General features: G+C 38.9%; 2 protein-coding genes and 3 non-coding genes across 5 annotated transcripts; 1 reads left to right on the plus strand and 4 right to left on the minus strand.

Moving 5' to 3' along the window:
- Window positions 1-2,164: 2,164 nt before the first annotated feature.
- Window positions 2,165-4,926, minus strand: rps11 (ribosomal protein S11). The gene is made up of 5 exons (XM_030058978.1): window positions 4,835-4,926; window positions 4,200-4,340; window positions 3,327-3,402; window positions 2,890-3,019; window positions 2,165-2,364 (listed from the first exon to the last, which is right to left on the minus strand). The coding sequence occupies exons 1-5, from the start codon at window positions 4,847-4,849 to the stop codon at window positions 2,241-2,243; spliced, it is 486 nt and encodes a 161-aa protein (XP_029914838.1). The 5' UTR covers window positions 4,850-4,926; the 3' UTR covers window positions 2,165-2,240.
- LOC115364525 (small nucleolar RNA SNORD35) lies at window positions 2,488-2,572 on the minus strand. The gene has a single exon (XR_003928701.1). It is a non-coding gene; the product is annotated as a small nucleolar RNA SNORD35 (small nucleolar RNA).
- On the minus strand, window positions 3,176-3,260 carry LOC115364509 (small nucleolar RNA SNORD35). The gene has a single exon (XR_003928686.1). It is a non-coding gene; the product is annotated as a small nucleolar RNA SNORD35 (small nucleolar RNA).
- Window positions 3,489-3,573, minus strand: LOC115364526 (small nucleolar RNA SNORD35). The gene has a single exon (XR_003928702.1). It is a non-coding gene; the product is annotated as a small nucleolar RNA SNORD35 (small nucleolar RNA).
- A 1,026-nt stretch (window positions 4,927-5,952) lies between the features above and the next one.
- Window positions 5,953-11,024, plus strand: LOC115364291 (apoptosis regulator BAX). Its single transcript, XM_030058788.1, has 6 exons — window positions 5,953-6,053; window positions 7,250-7,298; window positions 7,385-7,543; window positions 7,656-7,791; window positions 7,907-8,011; window positions 10,285-11,024. Exons 1-6 carry the CDS (start codon window positions 6,011-6,013, stop codon window positions 10,381-10,383), a joined length of 591 nt encoding a protein of 196 aa, XP_029914648.1. The 5' UTR covers window positions 5,953-6,010; the 3' UTR covers window positions 10,384-11,024.
- The last annotated feature ends 1,334 nt before the right edge of the window (window positions 11,025-12,358 follow it).

Consider the following 12,358-nt stretch of genomic DNA (forward strand, 5'->3'; position numbering starts at 1 on the left):
TGTAGAAGCACAAATAAAATCAAGCTCTACTTCAAGTTTGTCCACCCCCTGACTTCTTGCATATGCTTCTTGCATATGTCTTGCATAACATAATTGCTTACAATTTTCTGTCTGAGATCTCCTGTTTTGTGTTTGCAGGTAAATGAGGTTACCAGCAAATGTTTGTTCTACATTCTGTTATTCATACTTTTCACAGATTTGCAAATTTAGGCCATTTATGTTGCTCTAATTCAGCCTTGTTGCCAACAAAGCTGGTAGCCAGTGCCTTCAAAATGCAGTCTCAATGTGTTGAGAATTGAGAAGAAAATGAGAATTCTCCTGCATACTTTAGTTGCTTTTTTTTTTTTTTTAATCCGTTATAAGCATTTCTCAATGAGTTCACTTTTTCACACAGTTAGCACAGCAGCGCTCTGTCAACCAAGCTGAATAATTTTCCATGTCTTTGTCTCCTCGACATTTCAGCCAAAGTCTGTGACATGACTCAGTGTGGAAATAGACCGTTGCAAAACAGAAATAAGGATGTGATGTTGATGAGAACATGTGGCACCATAAAGTTGACCTTGTGCGTGTGTGTGTGTGTTACTGTACCACAGTAGATGAATTTTCTATTCTATTACTTTTCGTATTATGTACTTTAAATTACCTTAGAAAAAATAAAGCATCACTGAAAGCTTTACTACAGCATTTGTTCAACTCACTTCAGTAGCATTCAGTGCACTTTATAAAGGTGTCATTCTGTTTTGTAAAGTTAAAAAAAAAAAAAAAAAAAATCTATACTGTTCTATACCAGCCAAAAAACAAAGCAATACTTGTAAGTAAACACTTCAGTAATTGACAGAATAGTGCATCTGCTATAGGTTACTGATATTTATTAATAATCTCACAGCTCATTGTGTTATGACCAATAGAGTTGCTGGGAGAAAACCAGTGGCTGTGTTTCGGTGGACTGATGTCATGTTCAAACGGGTGTAGTGTTTTAGTATCCCTCATACATTTTAGGTGTGAAGTTAACTGTGGGCATGCTGATGCAGAGTTGTATGAGGAGTTTTGAAAAAAGCTTGTAACTGATTGTAACAAGCAGCACAGATTCCAACTCCAGCTGCAGAGATTTCAATGAGTCAGTCCACTTAGGTGAAGAAACATTTGCGGAGGTTTTTTGTCTGTAAGATGTGGAGCAGACATTCAGAGACACTGGAGCAAATGCAGATGGTAACTTCCACAGTATTTTGGACAAATTACTCAAACATTTCTGGATGGGCAGCCTTTAATAGAAGAACAGCTGTAGCTCAGTGCTGTTCATTTTAACTTTACAAAACAGAATGACACTGCTTTTCATTCAAGCAGACTTATCAGGGACTATTCCACACATGAAAGTGCAATGTGTCATTAAATGCAATGAGGTGGGCCAAAAAAACAGCAGCATATCTTTGCACTGGCCACACTTCTTTCCCTCCACATCAGGTGGTTTCTGTTAAAGAACTCACTGTTTCAAGATTTGTGGCCCTAACTAAGGACCATGGGATAACAGGTAGCTCCATCAGACATTTTATACTGATGCTACTGATGTTTGCCTTTTCAGTACCACCACATGAAGGAATTTGCTAATTAAGATTTTCAGGTTGTCTCACCTAAAGGCAGTTATGCAACTACTCCATGGATGAGAGAATTTTAAGACTGTGTTTACAAATTTTTACACTACAACCCACATATTACTTAAAAAGAAACTTCAAATGAGACTTTCCTTCCAGTGTTTTAATCGAGTAAATACTGCAGTCTAAGATCAAAAGCATTTCAGCTTTCAAGTAGGTTTTAAACACTAAATATTGCCCCAAGCAAAGCTGAAGCTAACGATTAATTTCACTCATTGTCAATATTCTTAATCAAAGTCAACAGTCCACAACCCAAAGATATTTAGTTTACTTTCATAGAGTAAACTAAAGAAACCAGAAAATATTCACATTCAAGAAGCTGCAATCACAGAAATTGGAAATAAAAAAAAAATTTAAAAAATGACTAAAACTGTTGCAGCTTTAAAATATTGCTTTTACCCACTAAAACTTGGGGTTGAAGGAAAAAAAAAATCTACTGCTTACACGGCCCATTCTGACCAAAGGAGATGACAGCTGCGTATTTCAGACGGAATAAAGACAAATGGCAGAAAGAGGAATTTATACAATGTTTCCTTTATTTTGACAATGAAACAAGTCAGCCAGAAGCAGCTTTCCTGTCCGCAGCCACATCTAAAACTTTTGGAACTGCTTCTTGGCTCCAGCAGCCTTTGTCACTTTGAGGACGTTGAACCTCACGGTCTTGCTGAGTGGTCGGCATTCTCCGACGGTCACAATGTCTCCAACTGTGACATCTCTGCACAGAAAAGACGGCAAGAGTTTTTTTTAAGGAAGGGGTTCTTGAGTCTGACAACATTTTGCATGACCAAGTCGACATATTTATTATTATTTATATATGTTTGAGAAACAGGGGTAAAGCTAAGCTGCATCAGTGTTGCCATTAGGCAGTGTCGTCAAAGCTACGTGAGCTTGGAAGACCATCGTGAGAAAAAACATCATTTGCAGCAGTCCCTACAGCAAAAACATCCATTACTGGGAAGTCTGAGAATGATAGATATTACAATGCAGAAAACAGTCTTGCTGCCCATTTACTTTTCCATAACATACAACTGTGTAAATAGAAACTCAGTTGAAATTTTATGAGTTACAGCTTCACAATGAAGCTCGATATCACTGCATGGGGACAAAGATTAGCTATACCATCAGTGTTTTACCACAATGTTTGATATGTTTCTCAGCACTTTAGGTCTGAAAAGCTTCATCTTCAAAAACTGACATTTAGGAGGCACTACAGAAAGCCTGTTGGGAAAAGGCCTGGTACCTGAAGGCAGGTGACAGATGGACAGACAGGTTCTTGTGCCTCTTCTCAAAGCGGTTGTACTTGCGGATGTAATGCAGGTAGTCACGTCTGATAACAATGGTCCTCTGCATCTTCATTTTGGTCACCACACCTTTACAATACAAACACAGGTCAGAGAAACAATTTAATTGCCAAAGTACAGTGTGCTGCTTATGTGTTTTAAAGTAAATATAAGGAAAGTCATCGAAACACTGGAGTATTTGGGAAAACAGATTTACGCTGCACTTAAAGAAACCGATACTGTCACAGGACTACATCAGTGATGCCATTAGGCAGTGTCGTCAAAACCAAGCAGGCTTGGAAGACCATCGTGAGAAAAAACATCATTTGCAGACCAGCGACAACACAAGGAGGGGGTCAGTACTGATAACTGTGTGGTTCAGTCCTGCAAAACTCACCAGAGAGGATACGGCCACGGATAGAGACATTTCCGGTGAAGGGGCATTTCTTGTCAATGTAAGTGCCATCAATAGCCTGGAGTGGAAAAAGGGACAAAAATTAATTCCTTCCTCCAACAATATATACAAGTGTTCAGTGCAGTTTTAAGGGTTGCATTTTATTTGACTGCATCAGTGTTGCCATTAGGCAGTGTCGTCAGAACCTGGCAGGCTTGGAAGACCATCGTGAGAAATGACATCATTTGCAGCTCCACAAAAATAAATAAAAATCAACCAGTTACAATCTATAAATTTCTACATCTTCTGAACCGTCTTAACCCTCCTGTTATCTCTGGGATCAATTTCTGCCCATTCAGTGTTTAACGTCTCTAACATGATTGACAACACTTTTTGCTTTACATTTCATGACTTTTCCTAATTTAATGGGGACAAGGGGAAGTGGGCAAACAAAATTAAAATGATGTTTTCAATGTCTTTTACACACTGGCGTTTCTTTGGCTTCAATCTAACAGTTTTTAGGACTGTATAAGACAAAAGAAACAAATTTTACATAAATTCAGTTACTTGGGATGACACTAAGGAACTATGAGATGCGACTTATAATCTTCTAGTAACTTCCCACTGCTTTAGAGCCCTCAAACATGACCATACATGAAGTTTCACCACTGATAGTTAAAGTAATATTGGGGAGGGAAAATCATGACACCTACAATAAGTTTAATGTACAACAGGGCTAGAGGGGGAGGTTGTGTTTTACTTCAAGGACTTAACTTGAAGACACGAGTAACACTATTATAAATCATTTTCTGGTGGTTTAAATTACTGTCCAGGAAAGAAGTCAGTATACTTCAAGGCAGCAGGAGAACTGATTACCTCTCTTGGGGTTTTGAAGCCCAGCCCGACACTCTTGTGGTAGCGAGGGAGCTTTTCCTTCGCCTCCTTGCCACCTTCAGTGACCAGAACACGCTTCTTGTTCTGGAAGATGGTGGGCTGCTTCTGATAAGCCCTCTCGGTCTAAAAAACCAAGCACAGAAACAGGTCAGAGAGAAAGTTTTAAGATGCTGCTGGGTCAGAAACATCTCCTACGGTGGCGAGACGACACTACGATACATCGGTTTTAATCGGCCAAGGCCCTTTTTTGTTGTCCAGAGCAACTCCTGCGAGAAAAGACAACTCATCATTCGTTGCTTGGAGGATAAAAACAGACGAGAAAATCTGTTTCGCTGTATACATGCGGTAGTGACAGCCACATTTTAAAATAAGGCCTAGTTTGTGGCACCGCTAGCCGACTGCTAACCGGCTAAACTAGCTAGCATTACTTCTGCATTGCACGCGGAAAGCAGCCATCACACCCTTTCAGTTACTAAAAGCCTCGCGCTGCCTGGAAACGGCCTCGTGTCTTGTTTATTTGTTGTGTAACCGTATAGACTTCGTAAACGCTGTGTTTTGTGTGTGATAAAGGGTAAAAATAACGATTTTAATTCACCACGCCGTTTCCCCCAACATACTTGTGCATCCGCCATCTTTGCCAGCCGAGTCGTAAAGAGGCCTGTGCATGCGCGCGACGGCCGGAAGACCGCGAGGGACAGGAAGTGACGTTTACAGGGGGGAAAAAGCAGGGGAAAAGACTTTAAAGTGTTATTTCTGTCAAATTTCTTGATAATTACACAAATCTCTCACCCATATTGCGTACTAACTTATCTTTATATTTTAGTTTAAATTCAAACTTTTTTTGCCCTAAACTTTGGGTTTGAGTGGTGCCGGATCTACAAAATATAACATGCTTTACTTTTTAAATCTTTATTTAAAGTCATAAATAAAGAAGATGATAACTTTGCTTACAAATATATGAAGCAATAGACAATAGAACATATGGTAGTGAAAAAGAGCAAGAGAGAGAATTCCAACCAAAACCCTAACCCTAAGCAATTAAAAAAAAAAAAAATACATAAAAAGAAGAAAACAAATAAAATAAATTTAATTTAAAAAATAATAATAATAAATAATGCGACTGTCCTGTATGACAATAAGCTCACTTAAAAACTCTGAAAATATTGCGTACATTGATTATAATGAGGAATAAGTAATTGACATATTTTGTTCCATTATTTTGTTGTAAATTTTAAATGTGGAATTTGGCCTGAAGGAAAATTTAATTAATGAGAAAAAAAAATACATGCTCATGTTAGTTACTATAAACAACACAGCAACCAAATATAACGTCTCTATGGAAAAGAGTAATATCTGAGAAAATGTCGTTAATTGTGGCTGCACCACATGGACAAAACTATTAATGCCAAATATCTCGACAGCGTCATGATATAGGACATGACCATGGAAAAAAGCATAATAATACCAAATGGATATTTAAATGCATTTACTCCACAAAGTATCTTATTGATCAGAACAGACCAATCAGTGTATGTGGTATCGTCCTTGTCGTCGCTTTTTGAGACATTAATAACACGCACGTTCACATCTATATCACGACATGATCACGGTATATCATTCAGCGCTACTGTTATGTATATACTATTTTAACATCTTTTCCACAGGCCATAGATAGGTAAATACCAACACGACGAGCTGTGTAACGCGAGGAGGTGCGCGAGCCTCCGGTTGCCATAAACAAATGACACCGGGTCACGTGACAGTGCGGAAGCAGCGGCCAAACAAGCAACAAGATGGCATCGCCGATGGGAGGAGGTGAACCAGGTGCTAATAGCGGTGAGTATTCATTGATTATCCACTTAAACTCACCGTGACAGCCACACAGATATTTTGGCACTTTTACACTTGACGTTGATCCTTGTCTTTGTTGTTGTTGCTTGTTTTGTGTGTTTATTAACGGCGAGGCTAGCTGAAGTGACGTTAGCACCGCAGCTAAACGTTAGCATCTTCCTGACAGCAGTTGTTGGCTGTCAGGAAACTTAGCTAGAGCCGCGTAGCTGTGACTTACAGCTAGCTAACATGCCTTGACAAATCCCAGAGAAAAACAAAAATGGATGGATATGAGTAGGCGGCAGCGTATCACTTCCACGATGTCGATGCCGGTCGGTGTTTGAGGCTAGCTGACTGCCTTGACGTTATCTAATCACGGTGTTATCTAACTTGGACTAATTAACACAGAGAGGTTTTACGCGCTCTTAATTGAGTTTGACGGCTTCCAGTAATTTTCAGAAACAGCTGCCAGATCCAATACAAACGAGAGAAGTACCAAAGTATACCTTAATTAATGAACAAATGTAATATTTGACAAAAAAAAGCAGAATATTTTCATTATCTTATTTTACTCTACGTAGCGCAGCTTCATTAACCCATTTTTGTTTTTTGTTTTTTTTTTAGTGAGTAAACATAAAATTAACATGAGGATATCTTTTCTCTGTCTTGTACACATTTTGTATGACCCCAGGCAGTTTTAACTGTATAAAACAAATATCAGCATTTTACACACATTTGTTTCAGTTGTTCTGGATGACATTTGGGAACTATAACATGACATTTGTAGTGTAAAAAAAAAAAATGAATTGTGCTTTCGGGCCCTCGACTAACATAAGCGCTCCTGTAGTGGTTGATAGTTAATGTGACATTTTGGAGGGAAAAACATGATTCCCACAAGAGCTTTGATGTGTAAGAGAGATGTAGTGGATGAGGTTATGTTTCATCTAAAGGGCTGTTATCTAGTGAACAAGACACCCCAAGTAACCTGACTTATAAACTTGGGTAACATTTTTTATTATATTTTTCTGGAGTTTTAAATTGCTGGGGTCAAACTGACTCCAGTTGATAAAGAAAATGTCAGTAAATTTGAAGCTGACAGGAAGTGTTACACCCAGCTTTGAGTCAGACGCGGTTGTTGAATATTGTGTTGTCAGTTTCAGAAGGACATTAACACTTTGTCATACAAAACCTTTCTATTTCAGGGACTAGTAAAGAGCAGATACTGGAAGTGGGAACTGTTTTGCTAAAGGAGTAAGTATTTATACACTCGGCTTGCGTCATATTGACTTGCGCAAATACGCAGTTCCAACTAATTATAACTGTCTTCCTATGTACAGTTTCATCTATGAGCGGGTCCGTCGGCATGGTGACAGCAACGCTGTAGTGACCCGGGCACAGCTGGATGTGGGAGAGCTGTGTGACCCAAACCACAAGAAGCTTGCTCAGTGCCTGCAGCAGATTGGAGATGAGCTGGATGGCAATGTACAGCTCCAGAGGTATTCGACTGCATCGGATTTTCATCAGAGTCATGATTTTCGGTGCACTTAGCCTGTTGTGGTCAGTCTTATTGCTGATCTGTTGCTTGTCCCTCTCTTTTTTTCTCCCCAGCATGATAAATGATTCTGCGCTCATCCCGACAAAAGACGTTTTCATGAAAGTTGCCATTGAGATCTTTTCTGATGGAAAGTTCAACTGGGGCAGGGTGGTGGCACTCTTCTACTTTGCCTGTCGCCTGGTAATCAAAGTGAGTGAAAGCAGTCTTGTTTTCCCACTCCCTTCAACACAGCCACATTAAATAATGATGATTTTAATAGCATGCATCCAAAACACTGACATTTATCCCATTCTTCCTTTCCAAGGCTGTGGTGACCCAAGTTCCCGATATCATCAGAACCATTATTTCTTGGACCATGGACTACCTGCGAGAAAACGTGATCAACTGGATCAGGGATCAAGGTGGCTGGGTAAGGAGCCAACTTTAAACCTGGAACATCACATTATCAGACTACTGGCACTTAATACCACTACCAGGAATATTCCGCAGTTCTCAGTGCTTGATTCAATACCATGAAAAAACAGATATTCCATTCTGACTGCATTTTTTTTTAAATATAAAAACTTTGTATAAGCACTGACAGGTAAACAGGAACCTTATGTAGAGAGAAAAAGGAGCTCCGGGCGGTTCTGTGCAAAATGTCATGCATTCTTGCATCAGGATGAAAAGAATTAGTGTGTTTGTTGGAAGTGGCATGTCATAGAGTTAAAAAGCCAACCAGTTTGGACCACAAGTCTTCTTCAGGGCTATTAATTTTTAGCATCTTTCCTTCCCTCCTGATACAAGAAAGCCCTGATTTGCCTGGAGCTCCATTTCTCTTTATACAGTTAGGTCCATAAGTATTTGGACAGTGACACAATATTCATAAATTTGCCCTTGCACACCACCACAGTGGATTTGAAATGGAGTAATCAAGACGTGACTGAAGTGCAGACTTTCAGCTTTAACTTAAGGGGTTGAACAAAAATATTGCATTAACCATTTAGGAATCACAGCCAGTTTTATAAATTGTCACCCCATTTTCAGAGGCTCAAAATCATTGGACAAACTATACATAACACACATAAGTACAGTTAAAAAGGATTATATTCAGTATTTGGAGAAAAATCCTTTGCAGTCTATGCCTGCCTGAAGTCTGGAACCCTTGGACATCATCACCAAATTCTGAGTTTCCTTCCTTGAGACGCTCTGCCAAGCCTTTACTTCAGTTACTGCTTGTTTGTGGGTCTTCCTGCCCATGCCATAACACTGCCTCCACCATGCTGGACAGATGATGTGCTCTGATTTGGGTCATGAGCTGTTCCTTTCATTCTCCACCCTTTTCTCTTCCCATCTTTCTGGTACAAGTTAATCTTAATTTCATCTGTCCCAAGAACCTTGTTCCAGAACTGGGCAGGCTTTGTAGATTTTTTTTTTTTTTTTTTTGCAAAGTCTAATCTGGCCTTCCTGTTCTTGAGTGACACCAGTGGTTAGCACCTTGCTGTACACCCTCTGTATTTATTTTCTCACAAACGTCTCTTGACTGTAGATTTGGATAATGATTTGCCTACCTAATCCAGAGTGTTTCTGACTTCCTTAGATATTGTGAAGGGGTTTCTCTTCACCAGGGAAAGACTTTTCAGTCATCCACTTTATATGTCCTCTGTGGTCTTCCAGGCCTTTTGGTGTTGCCGAGCTTACCAGTGCATACCTTCTTTTTCAGGAAATACAAAGTTGTTGACTTGGCTGCTCCTAAAGTTGCTGTCTGTCTGATAGATCTTATTTGCTTTTTGAGCCTAATGATGGCCTGCTTCACTTGCATAGACACCTCTTTGGATCACATGTTGAGGGTTCTGAGAAACAGCTACCAAATGCAAACACTTGGAATGAACTTCAGACCTTGTATTTTCTTAATTTGTCATGGAATAAGCCATGAAGCTGCTTTTCAGTCAAGTGTCCAGTGACTTTTGAGCCTCTGAAAATGGGTTGACGATGTCTAAAACTGGCTGTCATTCCTAAACGGTTAATGTCATATTTTTGTTCAGCCCCTAAAATTAAAGCTGAAAGTCTGCACTTCAGTCACGTCTTGATTACTCCATTCCAAATCCACTGTGGTGGAGTACAAGGGCAAAATGATGAATATTGTGTCATTGTCCAAATACTTATGGATCTCACTGTAGATGCACTATTTCTTCAAGAGCACTTTGACACTTTCTGGAGTTTGAACAAAACTTGTATCTTTTTCTGCTCCTTTTTTTTTTTTATCTCGTTTCCATGAGCCACTGTATGCGTTGAAAGTTTTTATACTTGAGCCCTGAGTTACAAGTTACGATTTCAAATTAGATAAACAAAGTTTTATGTTTGTCCTGTTGTAACAACAAATAGAAAGGTATGCGTTCTGTTCTATATTTAGCTGCAGTCCTATGAGCATGACTGCAACTTTACTTGTTTCAGGAATTGAAAAACACAGGCTGAGGGTTCATTAGAATTAGAGTTACACGGTGAGGTATCAAGCTGCACTGATGCTACCGATATTTAAAAAAAAACAAAAAAAAAAAAACTAAAGTGTTGGTGTTGTTGACTTGGACGCTAAATACCAATTGTTTTGACATTCATATTTCAACACATCAATCAACACATAATCTCCACTTGTAGTGGCTGTGATGACAACTGTTAGCATTTCTTTTTTGTTCTTTTTTTTAGGAGGGAATTCGTTCCCACTTTGGTACTCCCACTTGGCAGACGGTGGGAGTTTTCTTGGCTGGCGTTCTCACCACTGTTCTGGTCATTCGCAAGATGTAACGACATGAAGAGCAGACAGGGGGAAGATGGGAAGGACTGCGAGGGAGGCAAATTGGGATGGGAACGAAGGCATCATGAAGGAATATTCTGAGGACAAAAGAGAAGTTATGGTAGATGGAGTGAGTTGAGATGGAAGAGCTGGCGTTTGGATGTGAGGAACCACTCTCCCATTCATGTCAAAGGACTGGGAGTTATACGGAACGGTCATAGCCTTGATCCCTTTGCCACTGAGGATGTGAGCGGTGCATAATAACACGTGCACGACAAAGTGGAGTGCAGAGATGCAGACAGACTCGGCCAGGGCACAATTTTTAATTAATTTATTTTTTAGTTGGTATAAACAATTCACTACATACTTTTTTACTGCCTGAATTGCTGAAAGATATATGGACTGAATATTTTTTTTCTCAGCTTACCCTAAAGTTGAGATGCACTTCATTTTTCATTGCACTTTTCTATTTGCTTGAGTCTGCTTTTTCCAGGTTCTCATCCTCTCCATCTCATCATGGTATCTGTATGCTAGAGTATGCATTTTTGCATGTGTCTGTGAGTGTTCACCTGTGTAATTCTGTAATGGTCTTCTGGCACTAGAAGTGTTTGTTGAGGGTTGTCAGACTTTAAAGACCCTATAAAATAAAAAATAAGACTTTCTTTGAGTACTCAGCTGTCGCATAGACTGTGAAGATGTAGAGAAAAACCGGGAAAGCTAGAGGTGCCACAGCAGGAGTATATTTCATAAAACGTTAGTCAGTATGCTTCCAAAAAGGTACAGTAAAGACAATCCAATACAGTGAAATAACAGTAAATATGGTGACAGTATGTTTATCTACAATCATGTTTCTTACATATTAATACCTCTGAGCCATATTTCAAGTGACACTGAGTTAACATTTCATGGGGTCTTTAAAAGATACACTGCAGACATGGAAAGCACTGTGCATCGCTCACAGATGCTTACCTCACTCTAGTCATATACTCAAAGTACTGTATTTTCATGTGGGTTAATCAAACAACAAATTCTCTGCAGCAACTTGCTTTTTATACATTTTTCTTTGTCAGTGCCTTGGTGTTTTTTTTTTTTTTTTACTATGAAATCACTTTGATATTCTCAATTTTCACCTTTTCTATCATATTTGTAAAGGCAGAATTTGTTTCAAGTCTCCCTGATAATCTTTTTGCAGTGGCATTGTATGTTGTAATATGAAAAATAAAAAAAATTAAAAAAAAAAAAAAAAAAAGAGTTCTTACCAAATCTGCATTATCACAGTTGTGGGTATATATATATATATATATATATATATATATATATATATTTAACAAGATTATAGTAATCACATTACAAAATATAGCAAAAAGCAACAGCTAACGGTTTATTAGTCCGCAGGTCTCATGTTTGCCAGCAGAAACACACTCACATGACAGCACAGTGGGAAGGCCGATGGTTACAAACAAACCTCATGATAACCGGCATGTTGTTTTTAAAACCAATGACTTCACAGATTGCAATGGATAAATATGACTCATGCACAAAAGGCAAGCATACGAAAGAAGAGGGAAGATAAAATCTGAGAATTGTCATTGTCATAGTCAGCACATTGAAAGATTAAAATATGAATTTAACTTTCAAAGACAGACAGATGGAAAGATTTAACAACTTTTAATAAGATAATGTGTCCAGCCACCAAAGATAATTGCTCGCCTGAACTGCAAATGAAGATTTAATTAAATATGACAACCTTTTTAATTTCAAAAGGGACAAACGATGCGTTTAAATTGGGCAGGCACCAGTTTAAGCCTCACACCCACTTAAGCAAATGTGTGTGTTTGCTGAACCTTGGAACCTTTGCAATTTGGCTTCATCCAAGGAATCTACACAAAGAAAAACATGGAAATCAAGTGGTTGAGAAATTATAAGACCAAGGGTAAAGTTGCTTGTTCTAGCGCCACCTTCTGGTTAAATAGCTTAAGTAGCAGC

This window comes from Myripristis murdjan, chromosome 8 (genome assembly GCF_902150065.1).
Source record: "Myripristis murdjan chromosome 8, fMyrMur1.1, whole genome shotgun sequence".
Classification (NCBI taxonomy): Eukaryota; Metazoa; Chordata; class Actinopteri; order Holocentriformes; family Holocentridae; genus Myripristis; species Myripristis murdjan.